The following is a 24,949-nucleotide window of genomic DNA, read 5'->3' as shown; positions in this document are numbered from 1 at the left end:
ACTTGGTCAGGGAACTGTGTGGAGGGGAGAGGCTATAGGAAACCTAGGACTTTGAGGTGGTACAAGTTGAGAATGTAGTGACAGGTGGCCCCAAGGGACGTGGCTAGTAGCACCGTGGCTGCCAACAAAAATGTGACCTTGATCCCAGGAACAAGTGTGGATTCGCCAAGATCTAGGGCACTTAGGCTCTGGGGAGGCTGGGTTTCATTTTCTTAGCTTTAGTGGGCTTCAGAGCAGATAGATCAGAGACCCTCTGACCAGGGACAGACAGGCTTTTCCTGAGCTGTTACAGGAGATGCTGGACTTGGTCACCTAAAGACAAGAGTGTGCTTGTAGTACACCTTGTACTTCATGTTCTAGGCCACAACAAGAAGAATGAACTTGGAGCATCTGGGGTGGAGCAGGCAGTTTGAATGGAGAAGGGTTGTAGGGGGTGTGCAGAGATGTGGGATGCTCACAAGCTAAAGTAGGGTCTCTATGATAATTTCCTTGGGATCTGAGGGCCTCACTTTACCTCTCTGAGCCTCAGTTGTTCTACTGTTAGGAGTTCCTGGAAGGGAACTTCCCGGTATGCTGACAGAGCCCTCTACTGGTGGCCAGACATTGCATCTTAGAAACTGCCACAGTTTAGATTATAGTGCAAGGATCCCTTACCTCCTGAGGGATTTTGCTCCAATAAAGAACAGGGATCAGTCTGACATTTCTCCCACATGATGGAGCTAAGTCTGATGTTTGGGACCAATTAAAGGTCAGAAGGGAGAACAAGGAAGAGGAATCTGCTCCCTTGGATATGCAAGAGAGTATTCAAGCTGAGCAGGTCTTTTTGGAAGTTGGTAGGAGGTTGTCTTTGGAGTTTTGTGGGTAGGGGTGGGGTAACTTGAGGGGACGAGTTGGCTGCAGGGACTTAAAGGCAGGATTCTGGCCACTTTGATGTAAAATGTGAGGTGGTCAGAGGTCTCCTTTCAAACCTCCATGCTAAGAACATGACTATTGCAGGGGGTGGCAGGGAAGGAGGAAGAGCAGTCACGAATGTCAGCTTAATGTCTTCCTTCTCCTGTCTTGACCTCCACTGTACCTCTCATCCCTGATAAGCTCCAGGGCCTTTGTAGGGAAGTAGGCTGTAGACCCTGTTCCACAGTGTCTGAACGGCCAGAAAGAAAGATGGTGGGCAGGATGAGGATGAATCCGGCACTGCTCCAGAATAGTAATGGGGTAGGGTAGGACTTCCAGAGTTCCATGAGCATCCAAGACCTTTCCTGGGGACTCCATGGAACAGAGGAGTGAGTCCCAATGCCAGGTTGCAGAGGTCATGAAGGCCATGGAGTTTTAGGAGGATCTTACAGGGTGAGAAAGAGCAATAAGTGGGAACCCAGGATTTGGTGGGCTGCCCCATAGAAGGAAAAACAGGTCAATGAAGTTTTTCCCTTTCTGAAGGATGCACTCCCATTCTGCACGCAGCTCCCTCTCCTTCCACTAAGGACAACCGAGGAGCAAAGAGAGGAGGGTGACAGAAGGGCTTGGGGCGCCCAGGTGGGACCGGCTTCTGGAGGCCGCGTTTGTCACAAAGTAGCTTTTATAGGTCCCGGAGAGGGCACGGCCGCGAGCAGGGTCGCTGGATGCTTGTGGTGGCTAGGAGCCCCGGTGGCTCGCGCTCCTCTGTTCCTCCTCGCGCTCTTCCTCGGACGGCTCCAGGGAGGGCTCTCCAGTCGCGCCCCTGCTGTCTTCTGGGGACCCAGAACAAAGAGAGGGCTCGGACTCCGCTCCGGACCTTCCGCTGGAGTCAGGCAACCGCGATTTGCGGAAGGCGCATATGGGAGCAGGCCTGGGAGGCACCGGCTTGCGTGCTCCAGGTCGGTCGGCTGTGGCACGTGCTGAGGACAGTGCAGAGGTTGCTACCTCACTGGCGGGCCTGGGAGGCGGCGGCGGTGGCGGCGGAGGCAGGCGGGCAAGGGGACGCGAGCCCCCCAAGCGCGGCCACACGTCCATAGTCTCGCCGTTGTAAAGGAGCACGAACTGACGCTGTGACAGCAGAGGCAGCATCTTCTGACAATGCAAGCTCTTTTGGCAGGTCTCAATAGCTAGATCTGTAAGGAGGATAAGGTGAGTGAAGAGTGGGCAGTTTGGAGCAGGGCAACTTCTCCAGCATGTCTGGAAATAAGGGAGGAAAGGCATCCGTGAGGGGTTAGACGTAGGTAGGTCAGGTGACAGAGACATTGGAGCAGAAAGAGGGCTTGGGGGCCATGCAGATTATGGGGTGTTGGGAAACCAGACTTGTGGAGTCTGAACTTGGAGGCAAGCTGGATGGGTTACCCAGAACTGGACAAAGAAGCAGACGGGAATGCTGTGACAAGGGGCTGCCCAGAGCTCACCCAAAGTCTCCATAACCACACCAGGGATCACCTCCTTCAGAACTTCACAGTTGGTATGTAGGGCAGGATTGGAGTTCATCTCCAGCAGCCACACCTGCAGCAGACAGCGGTCAGCGTCCCTATCCACTTCCAGCCCAGTTGGCCAGTAAGAAGATTGTATTCTGGGCCCTATTAAGCTATGTGATTCTGGGCAGATTGTATCTTTCCACGGCTTTTTCCCCCATGTTTGCTCAAGGAGTTAAGACTGCTCTTGAGGACTGCTCAGTTCCAGTAGGAGAAGAGCTTTATGACACATCTGACTTTAGGGCTGAGCCCACCCATTGGGCCTGCTTACGTGGTCATTGTACAGATGGGCCCTACCTCCTTGTGCCAGCCTACCAGACCTCATCTTCCCAAGACAGCACCTTGAAGTTCTCATCAATCAGGAAGTCACAGCCAATGAGATCAAAGTAACCCAGCTTGCATTCCAGCTTGGACTTGACCGCCAGGAAGCAGTGGGCCATGATCTGCTGCATCCGCTTCTGTGGGCAAAGCAGGGAGAGATCCTGGCTGTGGCGGGTTGACCAGGTCAAGTCACCTCTCACTCGCCCGCGTAGCTCTAACTGCCCACACCTTCACATGCTCAGAGTTACAGGCTCACAGTCAGAAATACACCCAACAAAATCATACTGTGAGGCAGGTACCAGGAGATACAACAGTGAAGAAAATTAGAAGTCGCAGCAGAGAGACAGACAACTAGAACACACAAAACCCTGGTAGAACAGAGGACAACGTTATAGCACTTCAAGTTGCCTTAGTTAGAAGCTTGGGGAGAGGAATCAACCCAGCAGGTATAGGTACTGAGAACCCAAGAAAGAAAGGAAAGGGGCAAGGTATTGTAAGAAATGACAGAAAGGTTCCTATTTTTGATGTAAAACATTAATCTCTAAATTTAAATGGTACAATTACGCCCAAGAAGGATAAATTAATAGACGTTTCATCTCACAAGCAGACTTTCAAAAGATGGAGAGGGTTTGGGAGACAGCACTGTCAACAAAGCACATGCTAACAAGCTGAGGACTTTAACTCAGTCCTCAGAACCCATGTAAGCTGGTGTGATGGTTCTTTGTTTGCAATCCTTGTGCTGGGACAGCAGACACAAACAGATCCAGTAAACTTCAAGTCAATAAAGATGACTCTGTCTCTTATAATGAGGACACCATTGGGGAACAGCACCTGATGTTGACCTCTGACCTCCATAATTGCACACATATACCCATAAGGCATGAGATATACACAAACACATGCACATACAAAATCATAAAAAAAGACAGAGAATGTTGAAATTAGCAAGAGAGAACCTATTCATCACATAAAATGGATACTCAATAAGATAATAGTCAATTTCTCATCAGAAATCATGAGGCCCGAATGGAGTGATATATTTCAAATGCTGAAAGAAAAAACTGCCAACCAAGAATTCTATCTACAAAGGCTAAAAAGAGAAGTGCTTAGCTGGCCAAGTGCCATCTGTACAAGCACAGATTTCAGTACCCTAGAATGTATAAATAGCCAAACATGGCAATTGCAAGCCTGTAGCCCTAGTCTTTGGTGGTGATAAAGGCAGATTCTCTTAGTAAGAGACCCTGTCCCAAAAGATAAAGGTGGAGTGACCGAGGACAGACACAAGACATCTGCTCCAGGCCTCCACATGTATGTGCTACAGGTACAGACATCACAGACATGCACAGCACATATGCACACACAAATAGTAAAAAGAATGTCTCTACCCAACAAAATGATACTTCAAGAATAGGGAAATTAGGAACTGGAGATATGGCTCAGCTGTTAAGAACACTTGACTGTTTTTTTTTAAAAAAAAGATTATTTATTTATTATGTATATAGTATTCTCAGGATTCTGTCTGCATGTATGCCTGGTAGCATGTATGCCAGATTTCATTACAGATGGTTGTGAGACACCATGCAGTTGCTGGGAATTGAACTCAGGACCTTTGGAAGAGCAGGCAGTGCTCTTAACCACTGAGCCATCTCTCCAGTCCCCACACTTGACTGTTCTTGCAAAGAACCCCATTTAGGTTTCCAGAGTCCACATAAGGCCGTCCACAATCTCTTCTAACTCTAGTTCCAAGGGATCCAAAGCCTACTTCTGGCCTCTGTGAGCACCAGACACACACATGGTACCCATACATACATGCAGGCACTCAAACACATAAAAAAATTTAAATCTCTTTTTTTTATTGAAAAAAGTAAGACATTCCCACATAAGGCCAGGTGTGATGGCACACACCTTTAACACCAGCACTCAAGAGACAGAGGCAGGCAGATCTCTGTAAGTTTGAGGCCAGCCTGGACTACATGGTGAGACCCAGTCTCAAAAAACATATAAACGAAAAGACATTTCCACATAAGGAAAAGTAGAGGCATGCCTTCCCTGTAGTCTTTCCAAAAGTAAATTGAACTTGCATGAAGAAATAAAAATAAGAACCCTAGTAAAGGTGACTCTGTTAAGTAAAAGACAGCATGTGTTTTTTTTTTCCACCTGAAATTGATTTTCCTAAAAAGACAACTGAAGAAAGCAGATATAAAGTCAGTACAATAGAGAATAGAGCTATATAATTTGGAAGAGGGTTGAAATTAACTATGTGAATTTGAATAATTAGGATTAAGATGTTAATGGTAATCCCAAATGCAACCATTAAGAAGACAATAAGATTACAACTAAAAGACACACTAGAAAACATATCTACTCCAATAAGAGGTAGTCGTTGAGGAAGTAAACAGAAGACATATGAGACATAGAAAATAAACAGTGCCGGGCGGTGAAGGCCGACACTTTTAATCCCAGCACTTGGGAGGTAGAGGCAGGTGGATTTCTGTGAGTTCGAAGCAAACCTGGTCTACAGAGTGAGTTTCAGGACAGCCAGGGCTACACAGAGAAACCTTGTCTCAAAAAAGACAAAATAAATAATAGATAGGTAGATAAATAGGTAGATAGATAGATAGATAGATAGATAGATAGATAGATAGATAGATAGATAGATGATTGGACTATGTACATAGATGGCTAAAAAGTAAGCAGAAGACTTGACCAACACTCTGAACAGACGGGTTGATGGGTTGGACAGGACTGGTAAGCTGGCTCAGTAAAGCTGGTGCTTGCTGTGCAAGCCTGGTGACCTGAGCTTGATTCCTAGAACCTGTTGTGGCCTCAGCACATACAACATCACACACACACACACACACACACACACCACACACACACACGACAACAAGATGACTCAGTGGGTAAAGACACTTGTCACACCAGTCTCAGGACGTGAGCTCAGTCCCCAGGTCCCACAGAAGAGGAAAGATGCTGCCCTCTGACCTCAACATTCTCACCCTGGCACGTGTTTGCCTGCACTCACGCACATACAGTAATGTATAAGACAAAGGCGGGTAAGGTGGCTTAGCTAATAAGGGTGCTTGATGCCAAGCCTAGCCACTTAAGATTCGTCCCAGGACCCACACAGTGGAGGGAGAGTTCCTGAAAGTCATCCTCCATATATGAGCAGTGACCTTCCTCCCCACCCCAAAAAGGATGTTAAAAATGTATTTAACATTGAATGTGGTAACCTATGCCTTTAATCCTAGCACTCAGGAGGCAAAGGTAGGTGAATGTCTTATCTCTTACTGATTTGAGGCCAGTCTGGTCTACATAGTAAATTCCAGGCTAGTCAAGGCTACATACTGAGACTTTCTTTCAAAAAAACAAAACAATAACAACAACAACAACAAAACAAAAAACAAAAAGCTAGACTCCACAGACCTTTACAGAACCTTCTAAGGAACAGTGGGTTATATGATCTTCTCAAACGCCCAGGAATGTTTGTGTGCATGTGTGCCTGCCTGTCTGTTATGGTGTGAATGTGCAATGTGTGTGGTCTATGCATGTTAGTGTGCCAAAGTGCACGCCTGTGGATATGCTTCCAGAGTGTGTGTTCTCTGGACCTAGGCTGTGCAGCCTAGGATGTCTTCCTTTATCAGTCTATGCCTTATTGCCTGGAGACAGGGTTTCTCAATGGACTAGGATCTTACCTTTCCAGCTAGGCTGGCTAGCCAGCAAGCTCTCAGACTCTAACTGCCTCTACTCTTCAGGCATGCACAGCCACATATGGCTTTTTATATGGATATTGGAGATTCTAACTCATGCTTGTAGATAAAGTGCTCTTAACCACAGATCTATCTTCTTAGCCTCCAAAGAACGTTTTAAAGATACAACATGTATCGGGGTAAAAAGTTTTCATTCATTAATTTTTTTTGTGTGGTAGGTTAGAGCCCAAAGCTCTTCTGTATGCTACGTAAATGCTCTACCACTGAGCATAATCCTCGCCCTCTGTGTAGCTGAATATGTGTTGAGTTATTGAAACTCCTGCCTCTACCTCCCAAATGGTAGGATTACAGGCATTGTGCTACCCCACCTGGCTCCTGGCTTTTTGTTTTTCAACTTTTCTTTCTTTCCCCCCTTCCTTCCCTCTTCCTTCCTTCTTGCTTTTCTTTTTCTTTCTTCTTTCCTTTCTACTTCTTCTTTCTTTTTTCTTCCCTCCTTTCTTTTTTCTCTCTCTCCCTTCCTTTCTCTCTCTCTCCCTCTTTCTGTTCCTCCTCTTCCTTCTCTCTCCTCTCCTTTTCCCTCATCCCCCAGTAGACCTTGCCATGCAACTCTTATTGGCCTGAAGCTATATACATCGGACTGGCTTAGAACTCACAGAGACGCTTGCCTCTGCCTCCCATATGTTGGGATGAAAGGAGTGCACCACCATGCCCAACATAGTAAAATGAATTTAAGGAAACACTGTAAACATATGTACACTAAATATATTACATAAGCAAGGAGAACCGCAAAAATCACTAGGAAAAACTAATACATATCAAAATTTTAAAACAATCAAGAATAGAAAAATCTTTTTTTTAAAGCCTGCAATTTTTTAAAGATTTATTTATTCATTTTGCATACAATATTCTGTCTGCGTGTATGCCTGCAGCCCAGAAGAGGGCGCCAGATCTCATTACAGATAGTTGTGAGCCATCATGTGGTGGCTGGGAATTGAACTCAGGCCCTTTGGAAGAGCAGTCAATGCTCTTAACCTCTGAGCCATCTCTCCAGCCCCCAAGAATAGAAAAATCTTAATCGACATCAACCAAGAGAGATTGAGGAGTGATGGGAAACCAGTATTAATGGCAAAACTTCCCTCCAACGAAAAGTCCAGGCTACTTCACAGGATGTGCCAATGTTTTGTTTTTGTTTTTGTTTTTCTCATTATAACAAATACCCGAGAGAATTACTTTCAAAGAGTAAAGACTTTTTGCTTCATAGTTTCATAGGTTTCCAACTACAGTTTCTCAGGTTTGAGCAGGGCAGACTCTCACAAGAGCGAGAATGTGTCACAGCCTGCTCATCTCTTTATCAGTTTGATCATAGACCTCAAAGCTCTAAAATTATGAGCCAGAATAAAATATCAAGACACTTTCTATAGTAAAGGGAAATGATACATTTTCATATCAAAATCAGATAAAACACTAAAGAAAAGCTATAGGTCAGCATTACTTATGAGCACAGACACAAAAATACTTAAATACGATAAAATCAAACCCAAAAGCATATTAGAATTATTATATACTACTACCACCTGGAATTTATGCTGGAGACATAAGAGCAGTGAAAGTTAACCAATGCAATACACATGAATAGAATGATGGAAAAATAACACATGATCATCTTAATCAGTACAGGAACAACATTTCATATTACTACCCTTAAAAAATACTTAGTACACTAGGAGAGAAGAGAATTTGTGAGACTTTCCCTCAAATCGGAAGAAATACAAGGATATCTACTTTTGTCTCTTCAACATGATATTGAAAATGACACCTAGAACAATTAGACATGGCTTTACTACAACTGCATACGCTTCAATGACTCATGAAAAGCCATGTGCCTCGCCCAAACCAAACATGGACACAGATTCCCGACTTGAAGCCAGACTGACCGTGAAGGTGGTGAAGACCCAGTCTCTGGGGAGGCCCTTGGTCTTTCTAAACTTGTCATTGATGTATCGGTTGAGGTGTTCCATGCTCCACACAGTGCCTTCTTTCAGCAGCATGTACAGTGGACTCTTCTTCTGCATGAACTACAGCCAAAGCAGAGCCTAGAGGTCACTCTCCGAAGGAACCACTCTATGAAGGCTTTATCCTAACCTCTGACCTTCACAGAAGCTCCATTCCTGTCTCCCATGAAAACTGCCTCTGAGATGCTCACGCGTACACCTCCCAGTCAGAAAATCCCCACAGACCCTAAACAAGGGACCTCTTGTTCCAGACTCCCATTCGACCTTTGGCTCTAAGGTCCTTCTGTAGGACACCTTAGTCTCTGCTGGGGTAAAAGGTAGAAAAAGGCTGCTAAGCCACTCCCAAACCCAGGCAGGCAGTCTATAACCAGACCCTTCCTCTGTGCTCCCAAGCAATCAGAGTATTTCTCTGAGCTCATTCACGCCTATAGAAAAGGGGCTTCACCCATAAGGGGTTCTTACCTGATTGGTCAAGTGACCACTGAGGTCACTGGAATGAGGGTCATACAGCCTGAGGGTGAGGCGGGCGTAGCCATGGCCAAAAAAGACCATGTAGGGCATGGTACAGGCAATGAGCAGGTAGGAGCGCACATCAAACTTCTTCCCATCTAGCAGCAGTGGGTTCTGGATATATCTAGGGGGTACCATAAGGAGCACCTGGGACTGAGTTGCTTGGCCAGCTGGCCTAGAACTGTCAACCCCACAAGGACCATTTCCTCATTGCCTCCCACCTGTCCTAGACATGACAGCTAGCTGAACACTGTCCGTGGTCAGAGGACATTTCTGAGTTGGAAGTGGTCAGAGGAATTGGGAAGAGGGCCTCATAACCAAATCTCTATCTACTGCAAGTGTCTGGCCACCTTAAGGAGTAGCTCCCTTAGGAAGTTTATGGGAGCAGATTGGGCCCCTGTGGCAGGGAAGGCCATCTGGAGGAGGAAGGCTGACATTGGATCATGAACGGTGAATGGCTTTGGAAGGGAGAGAGCGTTCCATATAGGACACTTCAGATCTTCAAGACTTAAGGTAGGGAGCGCATGTTTGGGAGGGCCCTATAGAAGGGGAACAAGGCAGCAAATAGCAGCCATGGCCAGAGAAAGGGTAAATATTGGCAGAGGGTAAGGCATCCTTTCTAAAGGTGATCTGAATTTTCCCTCCTAGTCCTATGTGAAACTGAGGATCTGGACCCCACTGTAGGCAGACGGACCATTGGTCAGCTCTGTGTTGCAGACAGGTTGTAGCTGGCTGGCTGGGCTGGAGAGTAGGGAAGACAGATACAGGACGGAGGACATAGGGACCAAGCCCTCCTCGATGAGCCCCACCACCACCACAGTGAGCCTGTGTTTGGGGGCAGTCTTATCTGCCACCCCAGTTAACTGTGGCACCTCCTCTGAGCAGCCTGTAGGGCTAGATGTGGGCTGCTTGAGGCAAGTTGTTTGGATGCTACAGCCTGAAATGGCCAAGGGCTTCTCCGCAGAACTGTTTACTACCACCACGCACCAACTAGTCTGGATTATCCCTGCTGAGACCCAGGCCCTTCCTGGCATCCACGCCCACACCTCTGCACCACCCGCGCCTGAGGTGCACGGAAGGGCATCTTGCGGTAGATGGGGTCGTCCTCAATGCTCTGGGTCTTGGCCTGCAGGGCAGCAGCCTCCTCCTGGCTCCTGATCAGAAAGATGCCCTTTCCCTGGTTGGAGGCCGTGGGCTTGCAGATCCATATCTGGGTTTCTGCAGGGAGTAACCCCTGAGCCTCTGGCCCTGAGTACTCCTTGCCCCTCCCATCCCTCACCCTGCCCTGACCCTGACCACACCCCAGCCTTGACCTCCCCTTTCTTTATCCCTCCCCCTCAGCCCTGACCACTTCGACCAGCTCCAACTGGCTTCAACCCTTGTCCTACCCTGATTTCACTACCTCACTCCAGTTTAGAGGGCGGTTCCTTTGTCTCACCTTAATCATACCCATAATCTGGTTATGGCCCTGCCACACCCCTACCCCTACTAAGGCTACCACCCTTTCTCCAACCCCTTAACACCAGATACCACCAAGTCCCAAACCCTGGCTTCGCTTTTCCTCTCAGGCATTATTCCACTTTTTCCAGGTCTGGCCTTGCCCAACCCTCTGCCCACCCTGCTGGGCTCCGACCCTGATCTTTTCTACCCTTTAAGAATGCCTGGCCCTACCCAGGGGCCTCTCACCATCAAATAGTGTGAAGAAAGTCTGTCTCTCGTCCCTGATGTCCAGCCGATAGGTCTCTGGGAAAAACTCGTCCATTTTCAGGACCCTTGGGAGAGCAGGGGGTGAAGACATGGAGAGGGCTGTCCTCAGGCGTCAACTTGGCCAGTGATATGGTAGTTTGACCTGTAGGTTAGCTGGAAGGGGCTGCCAGGTGTCTCCCAGCCTTTTTTGCTATTTCCTTTGCGAGGCATTTGTTCACACCGTGTCCTTGCAGAATATCCTTTTACGTGTCTCATACTCTGACCTTCTCTGTGGCAGCCTGCCTTCTGGCTGCCAGACCCACTGTGGCTCCTCCATCCCATCTCCCTGCTCTCTCCCTCCCAATTGCTCTCTTCTATGTGGGTTGATTTCCAATGCGAAGACTCTGCCTGGCATAGAATCACAGTACGTATCTGGGCTCCCAAACTGCTTTTCATTATAATTCAGTTCTGGTCTCTCTCAGCTATCTACCTCCGTGGCCCAAGGCATCCCGGGCTGGCCCACGTAAGCTCCCAAGCGTCCCAAAGGGACATACGTCCTGGTCTGTTTGTAGATGTGGGTGGAGTACGCAGAGTGGGAGTATAGATGGGCATGGGGGTAGGCGGGCAGACGAGTCGCTGGTCAAAGTTAGTAAGAGGTAGACAGCTGGAGACACAGATGTCTAGATGGTGTTATAGATGGCTGTGTCTAAATGCTACCTTAAGGTGCTGACAGTGAGCATTTGGTTGGATGAGAAGCTAGATCTCTAAATAAACATTTGGGTGAATAAATGGCTAGGCAGGTAATCAGTGAACCATTGAGAGGTTCAGCTTGGTAGGGTTAGAGGAAACCAGATGGATGTGGCTGAATGGGTAAGAATGAGTGGGAGCAAAATGTTGGCTAAGTGGGCAGAGCAATGGATGAGTACTGAGGGACATCCATGGGTGGCTATTGTGGGCAGAGAGTAAAGATATCTGAGCAAAGGATGGTGGGCATGTGCTGGAGGAGAAGCAGACTGCTAGACCAGCGGGGAGCGGGGAGGAACATTTAAAGGAGAGTGGTTGCTGAGGAACGTTTATGGAATGGGGAAAATGGTCCTAAAGAGACAAAATGGAGGTAGAAATGGGTGCGCCCCTGGGGCTGGGCAGGGTGGGCTCACTTGGTTTGGGTGCTGGGCAGCAGCCTGGCTTTGCTCAAAGTGCGTGTATGCTCCCGCAGGGCACAGAGCAACCCGATCTTGGTGGTAAGCAGCTTATTGTTGGGGAGCTGGAACAGCAACTGCTGGCCTGGCAGGACAGAAAGGATTATGTGGGTGGTGCCTTGAAGCTGCTCCCCACATCCGCTTCCCTCAGGGTGTCCCCTACCTTCCCGGAAGCTGCAGTAGTTGTCCCTGGACTTGATCTCACACCACTTCAGCCTGTAATCCTCACAGCGGCTGTCCTGAGTGCGTTGCCAGCCCTTGCTCTCACAGTAGCTGCTGATTCTGTAGGGTAAAAGGCAGTAGTAACCGGGGGCCCTGGGGTTGTCTGAGGAAGACAGGGCAGGAGTGGCTTGCCCTAGAGCAGAATCATGGGCTAAGTCCAGGCCAGGGGTGGGTGAGAATGCAGACCAGGGCTGCTCAAAGTCCACTCACATTGATGCTCCATTGGTGCCTCCGATGTAAAAGAAAGGGCCCTGACCTGGACTGGGCTGCTTGTCCCCTTCCAGAAAGAGCCCCTCCAGGGAGGTCACAGGGAGTCTGGCAGCTTCTTCTTCCCCCAGGAGGTCTGTGGGCAGGTAGGTGGTCAGAGGCCTCAGGCTTCTGGCTCAGTAGGGTTTTTCCTGCCCACCCCCCCCCCCCCCCCCGCTCCAGCTGCCAGAAGCCCCACCTGCATCTTGGTCCAGCTGACTTAGCTCAGGCCGGAGCCCCTCCTCGACACTGCTCCCCATCCGTTTCTCATGGGTCCAGCCTGGAGATCAGTGCTGTCAGGTGGAGGAATGGGGAGGTACCCACTCTATCTGCCCAAGCCCAGGAAATGCCAGAAGCTGCTGGGAACGAACCCAACCCCTCTGGACCTCTCTTTGGCCCAACACAGACCTGACTGAGGGGTCTGAGGGTCATTGCACCCATGAAAGGAGGCAGTTTCCACCAGCCTTAAATCACGCAGAGTCCAGGTAGTGTAGAGACTACAGAGGGGATGAAGAGGGTGACCCCACCTCCACCCTCCTTACCAGCAGGGCCGGCTCCATGCAGGGAGTGGGCCGGAGTGTGAGACAGGAGCCCTTACAGACATGATGTGGGGATGTCTCCAGAGGGCAGAGGGTCACAATGTCTATGATGACATCATGGGTGACGCAAGGGTCTATGATCAACCAGCAGAGATGAGAGACTGCACTAAGTGGAGTTGGGGTAGGGAGTGCCCACTGTGATGGCATGGACAGGTAGAACCTGCAGATTCTTGAGCGTAGTGTCCCTAGTATGTTGTCCCCTGCTAACTTCTCTCAGAGCCTGGTGGACTGACTGGGCATGGCCCTGGAGGCCCTGACTTGAGAGTATGTGGAACCAGTCTCAGGGATACTCTGCATTCACCTGGTGCCCGAGTGTGGCATCGACGGATCCTGGACCGTTTGGGTCTCTTGGAGCTGACATGTGTCCGAGGGGGCTTACCCCGGCAGTGGATGAATCTTGTACGACTGCGTGTTGCAGGCATGAGGGCACCAGGGCGACGAACCCTTGAGGAAGATGTAGTCCCTACACCCCTCCGGGGTCTTCGAGCAGCTTGAGATCTCAGCCCTCGGATGGGGCAGACTGCTGGGCCCACCCTGCCTGGGGAAGGCTGCCTCCCCATGTCCTGGGCTGTGGCTTCAGCTTGTGGCTCACTTCCAGCTCTGTGATGGCCATGATGCCTTCCAGCCCGTGGGTGCAAGGCCATCTTTGCATTCTGTTTCCGCCGGGTGAGTCTTCTTCGGCTAAGACGGCCCCGACCTCGACGAGTGTGGCCTCTGTGTCTGCTGCAAATAGGGTGCCCATCAGTCTTTCTGTTGGTAGGGTGTCCCATCTGCAGGCTTGAAGGGCAAAAAGGCTCCTAGCCCTGATCAAAATTCCTACCAGTTTATGGCTACCCAGGTGCTCAGTCCTGGTTCTACTAACACAACCTGTTTAAAGCCGTCATCACTTTTCTTTCCCTACCACTCCTGCCCTGGACGCTGCCATTTTCTCTATTTTCCATCTTTAGAATATTTTAGGGCATTTAAAACCTATTCTTAGATGAATCTTTGTGCCTCACATTAAGGAAATAAACCCCATTTGTAGGACAGGACTGAGTGAGAAGATAGCACACAGAGGCTTGTGACTGGGAGGGGAAGACAAGTTGCTGCCCTTGGATAGGAGAAGGTCAGCTCTAAAGAGGAAACAGGTCTGTGGCTATAGAGTGATTGACAGCAAAGAAAAGTCAAGGACAGCAACCAGATGAAAGTCAAGCCATTCAGGCATTACGTACGTCTACCAATTCCATGCCTCCTGAACTGACAAGACAGGAAAAAATTTTCAAAAAGTTCTGTAGGGTAGAGAGAAAGCCTAGACTGAGAACCTCATACTTCTGTGGAGGGTAGGCTGCAAATGTTAAGGAATCCAGAGCGTCTGGAGACCCATTCCCACTTAGAAAAGCTTCCAGGAAGAGGCTGAGGTAGGAGCTTTAAAATTGAGCAGGATTGTAGGTGTGGGTGTGCAATTTGCAATCCCTGGGGGAGTCCTAGTGTACTCCAGCGGGTTTCCAGAACCCAGAGCATGGGGACCTGCTATGGAAATGGAACCTTAAGACACTGGTGTCCAGTATTGTCTACAGCCCCAGGGAGATCTTAGGAGGTCTTCTAGGTATGAACAAGAGGAACATACAGACACACACAGAGGAAGGAGAATTTGGAAACTGAAGGACTCTACCTCACTTCTAGAATGTGTTTGGGAGTGAGAGAGATACTGTTTCCTAAAGAGGTGCTCAATTCTATCAGAACAGGAAGGAGCCTGTGGGAATTAAACATGAAACATAAAGGTCAGAATTAAGTCCAGGAAATTGTTCAGGAAGAACTGAGGACAGGGCCAAAAGGATCAAACCAAATACAAACCCACAGAGACTCAACATTGTAGCTTGTTGAGAGACAAGGAAAGGCTATTTGGAGTTAGGGGCGGGGTTGCCCTGTGGTCAACCAGAGCCGTCTACCCTTTGAGGAGGGCACACGTTTCCAGGAACCTAGGGAAGTTGGGAACTAGCCTGAGCTTCTTTCAAAAATGAAAAAACAAAACCCCCACAAAACGACAAAAACTTTCTTTAAAAACCCTACTGAGTGAGTAGGAATATGTCTACCCAAGAGAGGTAGGGCTGTGAGGCAGCATCTAAGCTGAGACGCCGCCAGCGGCTGCCCCTGTCTAATGAGTGTGTTCCAGAGTCTCTCTCAGAGTGAGACCCAGAATCCAGAAAGGAAATTTCACAGTATAAGTGTCAGTTACTATTTCAGAAAGCAAGCTGTCCAATAATGAAACAAATCATGTGGTCATGGGTCTTGGGGAAAGCTCCAGGCGAGGAGCTAGACAGAAGCTTCAAGTCTTTATAATAAATTTAAAATAAACTTTTTACCTGGTCAGATAAAAAGACCGGCAGGAAATCACACCCCGGTACAATGGGCAGGAGATGCGTTTAAACCTGGAGAAGATGGCCAAGAAAATGACCACATCAGTGTTCTGCTGAAGCTTTCCCCAGACACAACGTTTGGCGACACAGGGCTCTGAGAAGATGCTGACATTTTCTGAAGGGCTGGTGCCTCCCGAGCAGCGCTCACTGTCTGGGGATGTGTTCTCTGTGGATCTCAGGAGGTGGCCCTTCTGAGGGGTCAGTTCTGGGGAGACAGACATGGCTCTAGGCAAAGAGCTCATCCTGAGGGATCCCAGCCCTCCCCAGAGCTTGAGTTACCCACATGGGTCAGTCCCACCCCACAAGACATTCCTCTCTTGGCTAAAACACTGGGGTTTGGAGAGAGTGGCCTCGGCAGAGGACTGAGCTCAGCCAAGCTGCCTGGTCCTCTCTCCTGTTTGTCTACTTCTGGAAAGGGCAAAAAACGGGGTACAGAAGGGCAAGCACTCAGCCTCAGCTCTGGTCAGGACCCTCAGCTGGTGACCAGCCAGTGTCTCTTACCTGCTCTGCAAGGTCTTAGGAAACCTTTGCTGGGATACAACAGTGGTGACCTGGCAACTGTCTCCAGGCAACTGTTACCCAGGAACTATGATTCAGCAGCTGCCCAGAGGTAAACAAGGGTTTCAGGTGGATGGTGAAAGGCGCCATTGTATGAGCTGAGGGGCAAAGCAAGCATTTCAGAAGGGAAGTCAAACTGGTCTGAGGAGGCTGGGGGGATGCTGAGGATAAGTAGGGGTCTGGCATAGACATCCCCCCCTATGTCTGAACCATCCTCTTGGTGCATCCTCTCGTGAATTCTTCCAGCATCATCCTGAGCATTCACGGGGACTCCTTAATCTAGACCTAGTAATATAGGCTCTGACACCAAGCATGGCTCAAAGTGGCTCTTGGCGCCAATTTGTAGTTCCCTATTGAAGTCCTCAGGACTCAGCGTGACTTCTGCTTTTGACCCCAAGTTTCCATCCTTATGAACCACACATCTCATCTTTCAGAGCCTTGTAAGGGTCAAAAAGTTTGATGGGATATACGGTGCTTCCTAAACACAAAATCGTATCTTGCGTCTTGGAGCCCATGGACATGACTATTTTTCAAAGAAAGGTCTGTACAGATGTGATCGAGTTAGAATCTCGGGAGAATCATCTTGCTCTAAACCCAACGACTGATAACATCCTCAGGGGGAAGCAGCGATAAGGGTATGCGGCCATAAGCCACAGGGCCTGTGAACTAAGAGGAGGAAACACAAGGCCTCCCCTTAGGGCCTTGGTGAGGTGTTGGGTGAATTTTGGACATTTTGAAACACAACTTCTGTTGTTTTAGGCTATCCCCTAGCCCTCCTCACCGTCAGGTTTCTTTGTGGTTCTGCCCATGTTAAGCTCTACTAATATGGCTCCTCCTTTGAGGTCTCTTCCCCAGTCTAAGCTGGGGGAGCAGGAGGTTGTGCTGGGCATAGCCGGCAGGGCATCATCTCCCAGCTGTGCCCAGAGTCCTGTGGGAATAGGAGTGCCCCCTATGAGATGTCATTTTTGATTTGTGGGACTGCTTACTGTCACGAATCCTGCTCTTCCTGAATGCTGTGTAGGGGACAGCATAGGAAACTAAGAAACTCCTCTGCCCCAGATTAGTAGGGTGGGACCGCAGGTGCCTGGGCGCGCACATAGCACTTCTGCCAAGGCCTGGGCTGAGTTATTGGGGCTTATGGTCCCCAGCCTGAGCAGGTAGTACACCCAGTCCTGGAGAGGCTCTGGACAAGTAGCCAGGAGTCACTGACCCTGGGGTATGAAGGACATTTCCAGTTCTCACTTCAGTGGTAGAATGATTGCTTTATTCATTCATGAGATTCACGAGACCCTGGGCTTGGTACTGCACAGAACAAACACCCACTTCTCAATCCAATGCTGACTCTTGGCTGGGATGGAAGCCCCATTTCCAGGGATCACTTGACCTTGTTATATTTTGGCATATATGTTGCATACCAGAGCCAGCTTGTGTATGGTGGGGATATAGTGAGCCCTCTGTCTCACTTCTGCAGGCCTTCTCTCTGGTGGGAGCACAGACCATTGGAATCCCTGTTTCTTCAGCCTGGTCCTTTGCAAAGCTGCTTGTCAATGTTTTGTATGGTTAAAATGAGATGATCAAAGTATAATTTCACAAAGCATAAAATTTATTGTCTTACCGAGATTTTTTTTCTGCCTTTTGTTTACAATGCTTAAAGAGAGGACAATACGGAGACTGCCCACCACAGGGAGCACAACAGACAGACAACCCCTCAGCCACATAGAAACAACCTGCAATGCAGGGTCCAGTTGCTCACTTGGGGCACAGCAAGCTTCTGTGGGAGGTGAAGCTCAATTTCCATATAATGGTTCTCTGGAGGGAATGGCCTGATTGATACTAAGAACCCTGTAAGAACATGTTGGGTCCTTTCTAGAGGGCAGTGGCTGAGGTAGGACTTGGCTGTGCTGGACTCAGGCTGTATTGGCCAACTTCAGGTTTGCATGAGTCGAGATGCAGAGGTAAATGACGTTTATGTGGGGTCTGAGAAGAGAAGAGGTTCCAGGGTTTCTTTGTACAATAGGACTGACTGTCCTGGAACTCACTTTGTAGAACAGTCTGGCCTTGTGCTCACAGAAATCTGCCTGTCTCTGCCTTCCAAGTGTTGGGATTAAAGGCACGCACCACCACCGCCCAGCCAGTTCTAGTTCTTATCACAGCAAAATACGTGTTGCTCATACAGTAAAGGATGTAAGAGTTGGGAATTATTCTGAAGTGACAGCTTTAGAAAGAGCCTTTTGAAAATTCTCAGGGCTAGGGGAGTGGGGTCTTTAAAATTGGGGTATTCAGCATCCAGAGTTAGGTTGAGGATGGCTCTCTGATCCTAAATACTGGAGGTGGTCTGCAGAGAGAGGGCTCATGAGCAGATGGCAATGCAGGACTCTGCAGCCTTCCGCACGTTCCCCGGACATGGGTCACATTCACCTGGTCTGGCACCTGAGCAGTACCCCCAGCCCTGAAACCCATATGCCCTATTTTCCACTCTGGATTTCAGCACAGTGATTAGCGTCGTTTCTGTTCTCCTTGGCTCCATGACCTGAGAAGTAAGGGAGGGGACTGAGGACCAAGGCTTTGGGTCTTCTCTGGCTACACGCCAGCGTTGACAGCACAGGTACCGCAGAATCTGCAAATGCTGGCTGAGTACAGCTTGAGGTCTCTCGGCGTGAAGCCCAGTGGGCTACGGAGGCCACAGGCACTGTGAGAACTCCACTGACGGCTCCCAAAAAGGACAGTCACAGAGGCCTCGGGGTCTCACATCTTTGTTATACAACATCTTCTGTGGCTGTGACAGGTCGGAGGGAGGAGGTCAGGCCCAGGGGGCCTGTAGGCTCAGACTGTGGTCTCTTTGGCTAAGGGCATGGTGGCCCCAGCCCTGGACAGTTGTGCTATTGTACTCAGGCCTTGTTCTCTTTTCAATGGCCTTGAGGTGAGGTTGTCATCTCCAGCGGCGATAAGGCCATGGATGGACGGCATTACCAGACAGTATTAGACAGAGGCATCCAGATCTAACCATGTCTGGTAAGACATCCATCAGCAGGCAGCGTACTGTGCAAGGGCCTCCCCATCTGGGCAGTTAGTTCTGATCCAGTACCTGTGAAGGGAAGGTGGGATGGGCTGTGCTCCCTGACTGCGCTGGTCCCTCACCTTTCTGCAGAGCTGGTCCAAGGACTATTTAGGGGGGTGGCTGGGTCCTCCTAGGACCTGGGGTTACTCTGAGGACTTTCTTGCCAGGCCCCAGCCCAGTGCCTGGTCCCCAAGTGTGCAAACCTGTGGGTGCACCAGGGGAGTCATCTGTTCACTTCTTGTTCTTACTTGGCAAATGCTCATCACAACACTTCTTTGGTGTTCTGAATGGCTCTGGTTAATGAGTAACACTGAGGCCAGGAACAGACCCCCACTTCCACCCCCTCCCCAGGGAGAGGCATCTGGTCTCATGCTGGGTGGGGTTCCCTGGCCCTGTACTCTGGCTTCAAATAAAGAAAGATAAGAAGTAATCCTGGATTTGAGTTTGGGGGCAAAGTTCCTCTTCTGGGCAGTCACTAGGAAGGAATGGAGATTCCTTGTCCTTAATTAGGAACCAGTTGGTGACATCACAATGCTGTGTGAGAGGCTCAGGTTGGCACCTGATGGTTAAGAGTCCTTATGCAAACAGCGCCGTCCACCGTACCTCCTTGTTTCGCCCAGCATCCTGACCAACACTGACAGTCTCTCTAGGAATCAATGAACCCCAAAATCTAGCCAACAAGGGGGTTGGCAAAGATGGGCATAGCTGCTCTAGGAACAAGTGACTAGCTACCTCTACCCCAGGACCCCTGACATGGTGAAACCAGCCCTTGCCCCAAGTAATAGACAAAGATTCCCACTTTGGGCAGAGTCCAGCCTCCACTGACTGCTGAGCTGCAGAGCTGAGCCAGGCCCATTGCAAGCCCAGCACATCCTTAGCCCTGACCTATCTGGAGTCCAGGAGCCTAGGGCAAGAGCATCATCAGACCGTCTTCGGCGAGTGGTGGGTCACCTTTGAACATCGTTACCAGACAGTGTTAGAGTCAAGCCAAAAAATCCAGCACTGTCCGGTAAGATGCCCACAGAGACCCAGGTGAGCTTTGGCAGGAAGACACAGAGTAGGATTTGTGGTTTCCTCCCTCAGGGAGGACCAGTAGAGCCCTGGTGCCGTGACCAACTAGGCATTATATTTGCATTGGGACAGGCCGGCAGAGAGAGGCTGACCTCGACTCATACCGTCTGGTTTGTCCAAAGCAAGGGGACTGTGACACATTGGGTCGATACCCATGTTAGAGGTGCTGTTGGTCTGTAGGTCAGTGCCCACTTGATGCAGGAAGGGAAGGCACCCTAGGCCTGAGTAGCCCCACTAAGAGTCAGCACACATCTCTCAGATCTAGGTAAGGCAAATTTTGGCATGAGGCCCTCTGAGCCCAGGTTGGGCTTTAGTCAGAGGCTTTGTTACAGTTCTACCCAGCCCACACCTGCTAGGTGTGGTGGCAGCACCTGCCTGGGTGTTGTAGGCAGGACCCTGGTACCTGAGTGTCCTCGCCCCCAGAGCACTGGGAGGGGGCACCTCCAGGGCAATGGTAGTGAACCCCTCATCTCAGGACATAAAGAACCTTTCAGAAGTGCCTGGTTAGGGAAAGTTCTCCCTAAAACCCCTATGGCCAAGGTTAACTTTCTGCCCCATAGTCCTATCCTGGGTAGGGTAGATGAGGTGTGGAACTAGAGCCCCTGGGGGCTGGGATCAGGAGGCGGCCCCATTGCTGCATGCAGGGCTCCGCCGTCATCATTACCAGGCAGTATTAGAGATCAGACACTATCCAATGCTGCCCAGTAAGATGGCCACGGCTGCCCAAGTTGGATATGGAGGCCGCCTGGCAGGGAGTTGAAGAGGACTAGATTCCATGGGCAGGGCCCAGATGCCTAGTGTCCTAACTCCCAGAGCACCGCAGAAGGGGGCACCCCCAGGACAACAGCGGGAAGTCCTTTGTTCTAGAGGTCAGAGAGGGGCTGACCCTGTAGCACCTTCCAACTCCAAACAGCATGAAGTAGAATCAAGATATCTCTGAGAAATTTGATGGAAAACAATTAGGATGGGGTCTCATGAACCCTGGGGCCTCTGTCTCCCTCTCCTTGAGGTTCAATAGGAGAGTGGCCACAGTTGGTGGCCTACAGTGGACTAGCTTGGGGCCAAGGTGAGAACTTGGGAAGGCCAAAGAGTCCCTTCCAGAGGCTGACATCCCCAAAGATCTGGGAGGCAGGCTAGAGTTCCATGTGACCAAGGGCCGGGTTAAGATCAGGTCACGGATGGGTTCTCCATCTAAGTATACCCATCAGAGAATAGCCTAAACATCAGGATCAGTCCCATCAGTGGCCACAGTGTATTTTGAGGTTCAGCTACTGGACAATTGACCTCTGTCTCCAGGACATTGTTTACTTTCCTGTCCAGCCCTCATCTGCCTTTCTTGGGGCTCAAGGAGAGTACTGGGATGAGGGACCAGGTGATGATATTTGTTGTCTGATGGTCTGGGGTCTGACACTTTAAGCACATGAGAACAGTAATCCCCAACAGAAATACAACAACCACACCCACAGGCCTGCAGTGCCAAGCTGCATAAGGGTGTTTAGAATAGGTGTGTTCTTTGACCCTCCTGTTGCTAAGGACTAAGTCTGTAATCCCTACTTAGAGCCAGGAGACTGAGCATCTGCCCTAGGGACTCTTGGGATTGAAAGAGATACAGTCTATGCTTCCCCTCATCCCATCTCTGTCTTTACACAAGTTTTTCCTGAGTTTGGAGAGCCTGCCAAAGCAGCTTCTCACATTTTTCTGGCATCTTCTATCACAGAGGCCATACAGGTGACTCAGGTCCTGAACTGATTTCTTGGATCACAACAAAGGCCTCACTGCCTCCAGGCAGCTGCTGGTTCTCCAGCTTCTCTCCCCAAAGTTAACATTTCTCAAAGAACCTGACCCCAGCACAGGCCTAGCAGATGGGGTTGGGCAGATTGCAGAAGCCTTCTTGATATCTGTCCTAAATATCAATCACACGTCCAGGCTTCAAACACCTCCCAGATACGCTTCCCTTTTCCTGAGCTTTTTTAGTTCCATACTATCAGACCCATAAAAAAATCAGTGTTGCAAGAATGATTTATTTTTCTCTTTCTTTCTCTTTTTTTCTTTCTCTCTCTCCTTTTTTCTTTCTCTCTCTCCTTTCTTTCTTTCTTTCTTTCCTTCTTTCTTGAGCTTTGGGAAACCAAGGCTTCTGTTTCAGAACTAAGTGGATTTCAGTTGCTCTTGTGGCTGCTGAGTCACAAAGAGAAGAGAGTGGGAGCTGGATGAGGGTAAGAGTCAAGGGTGTTGCCTTTTCCCCCTTCTGGTTTGGTCAAAGACACTGGGAAAAGACATTGGTGCCCCTGTGTCTTTGACTACTCAGTGGGAACACTTTTCAGGGAACATGAAAGGCTAGGGGACCCTGCCAAGTATGAAGCTGGCCAGGCCATAAGCCAAATGGACAGGTCACCCTCTGTTCACTGAATCCTGTTCTTGCCTAGCAGGTTGAGAGGTACAGCGACAGGTGCCCAGACAGCAGTGGTGTATGTGTGTGTGTGTGTGTGTGTGTGTGTGTGTGTGACATTGCCCAAAATGCAAAGCGTCCAGCAAAACTTAAAGGCTGAACAGATGCTAAAGGTGTTGAGTTGGGAATGGGTGTCCTGGTATCAAAGGACCACTAAGTGTGGGGGAGACCTTGCTTACTCTGCTGTAGTCAACACAGGGGTCCTACGGGATAGTCAAGAATAGGACAGAATTGTAGCCACAGGTCAAGAAAAGAAAAGCTAAAGCAGAGGTTCTATTTGGAGCCTCGTGTAGTACCCAGCTGGTCGGCTGTAACTGGGAAGTGGGGCTCAGACCATGTTCCCCACAGCTAGCTAGTTAGTGATCAGCATCTACTAGGCTCAGTTTAGGAAAATTGAGAAATGGATCAAGAAGCTCAGGGCCAGCAAGACTCCTCTGCAGCAAACATCCCACCCCCTTTCCAGGTTGCCTTTGTCCCCACCTGCAAGAACAGAGAAGTCTGGGGGATTTGTGGCAGAGGAATGCAATCCCAGTGTGAAAAAGTGAGTCTCTGGTTAACTCGCCCAACAATGGTGAGGCCAGAGAACAAAGCTCTGAAATTCAACCTCTCCTGCAGCAGATCAGCCAAACTTAGACGCCAGTAGCTGTGGGGGGCGGGGGCAGGAAAGGCTGTCTTGGCTACACTCAGGCTACTTCTTAGCGTCCGTTGGAACTACGTGTCTTCAAGGCAAAGCCGCCATTTCGTCCACACAGCGGTCAGCATTGTCCCCCAGCCTTCTCAGCTGTATAGCACACCCTTCAAGTCCATTGAACCTCTGAGTGCCATGTTCCTGCAGTGGAAAACTTCCTAGGCCATTTACCTGATCCTAAACACACTATGAACATCCTGACAAATTGATTTTGCAAATAAAGTATTTGCAAATTACTAAGGTGCCTGAAAATTAACAAAGGACTCCATCCATATTTTATGGCTCATTTGCATTTTCATAAATGCAAAACATTTTGCTTAATTCAACAATCTGCCAATTGGTCCAACATTTTATCTGGGTTACCGGAAAAACAAAACAAAGCTGTGCTGCTTTTCCGGATGCTCAACCTAAAAAAGGCTTAAAATGTTCACCACATATTAATCAAAATACTGCATGCTTATATTCTATGGATTTTGTTCAAGAACAGTTAAAACAACATACTCGATATTAAGCCCAAAGCAAGTTAACCTTACTTCCCTTCAATATTATCAGCTCCTAAGTTTAAATTCAGAGAGCTGGCCGTCTGGGTACAAACTCAAAGCTGAGCATGCCTGGATGCCATAGCACAGGCTAAATGTTCCTCAAACCAGGCGCTTATATGGGCTATTCATGGCTGCCGTGCTATTTGGCATTAAAGTTAAAAAAATTTTTTTTTTAAGTGGACTTTGGCCTTGATCCTGAGTAATGGTTTGAAAAACCTGTTCTGTCTCCTTCAGTGTGGTCCCGGCTTTGTTTGGCACTTCAGAAATGAACAAGCGAGAAAAAGCCGAGTCCAAAAGTGACCAATTCTGATCTTATATCGCCACCAACCTAAATGTCTCAGTCAACCTCTTACCACGGGTCATGGCTGCTTGCAAAAGCAAGCCCTTCCCGGCACAGAAACCCAACAACAGAGATGAGGTTCTCATACCCGCCAGCCGCACCCTTCCCTGTACCCACCTCTGAGGCGGCAGCCTACCGTGGTGGAAAAAGTATCTCAGGACAGCAGTGCCTGCTTTATGAAAGAATATTCCAGAAGGATCTATTTCCAGGAATGGCAGGAGTCTGCTTTCTGCTTCCCAGGTGCTTGAACTCACCTGGTATAAAGATGCAGCCTGCGGACCCCTGGAGGTGCCCAAGCCTAACCCAAGATGGCTCCACATCTGAATCCCGGCTGTGGCATGGTTGAAGGAGACACTTTCTTCTTTGGGAAGGAAGCCTGCTCTGTTCTGCATCCACCGATTCACAGAAACTCACTAGACAGAGGCTGATCTGCGAGCCGCAGATCTGTCACTTAGGGGCCCTCCAACTTCTCCCTACAGAGTGGTATTCTCGGGCCTGTCTGGCCTCCCGCCTGCCGCCCCTACCTGCCCCAACAGGTTCCTGACAGGATCCTCCGCTGCTGAGCAGAGCTGCAAGCCGCTCCACCCCCAGTTTTGAGGTAGCACCGTGCCTGTGCCTAAGACCCTCCAGGTGGGAAGTAAACCGAGGTTTATAAAGGATATGGAGAGGCCTAGGCATTCACCACCCCCATATACCTGTCAGCCGTGGTGGATAGAGCTGGACGCCCAGCTTTGGCGTCAACCCAAACTTTCCCTCGGCCAGGATTCAGCCTCAGGCGTTGTAGCTGGGGAGTCACAGGAAAGAATGACTGTCTCCCCTTCAGGTGAGTCTCAAACACAAAGAAAACTAGGGTGCACGGTGGACTGGCACAGGTCGACAATCCAGGGACAATGGGGAGGAAAGAAACAGCTCG

The 24,949-nt window shown here is 49.4% G+C and overlaps 1 protein-coding gene across 2 annotated transcripts; it reads right to left on the bottom strand.

The window, feature by feature from the left end:
- Positions 1 to 202: 202 nt before the first annotated feature.
- Positions 203 to 24,949, bottom strand: Ttll10 (tubulin tyrosine ligase like 10). Of its 2 annotated transcripts, none has more exons than XM_085690210.2 (14): positions 24,732 to 24,949; positions 15,280 to 18,976; positions 13,239 to 13,660; positions 12,538 to 12,618; positions 12,303 to 12,435; positions 12,034 to 12,152; positions 11,829 to 11,955; positions 10,672 to 10,757; positions 10,032 to 10,203; positions 8,938 to 9,109; positions 8,398 to 8,538; positions 2,753 to 2,890; positions 2,370 to 2,463; positions 203 to 2,084 (listed from the first exon to the last, which is right to left on the bottom strand). In XM_085690210.2, the coding sequence occupies exons 2-14, from the start codon at positions 15,573 to 15,575 to the stop codon at positions 1,630 to 1,632; spliced, it is 2,436 nt and encodes an 811-aa protein (XP_085546336.2). In that variant the 5' UTR covers positions 15,576 to 18,976; positions 24,732 to 24,949; the 3' UTR covers positions 203 to 1,629. The 2 variants fall into 2 exon arrangements, with proteins under 2 accessions (XP_085546336.2, XP_087762892.1); XM_087906766.1 differs by having other exon boundaries at positions 2,774 to 2,890.

The sequence above is a fragment of the Myodes glareolus genome, chromosome 6, assembly GCF_982192425.1.
Source record: "Myodes glareolus chromosome 6, mMyoGla1.1, whole genome shotgun sequence".
NCBI lineage: Eukaryota > Metazoa > Chordata > Mammalia > Rodentia > Cricetidae > Myodes > Myodes glareolus.
Note: the sequence above shows the minus strand (reverse complement) of the source record. Positions and strands in the feature narration are given on the sequence as shown.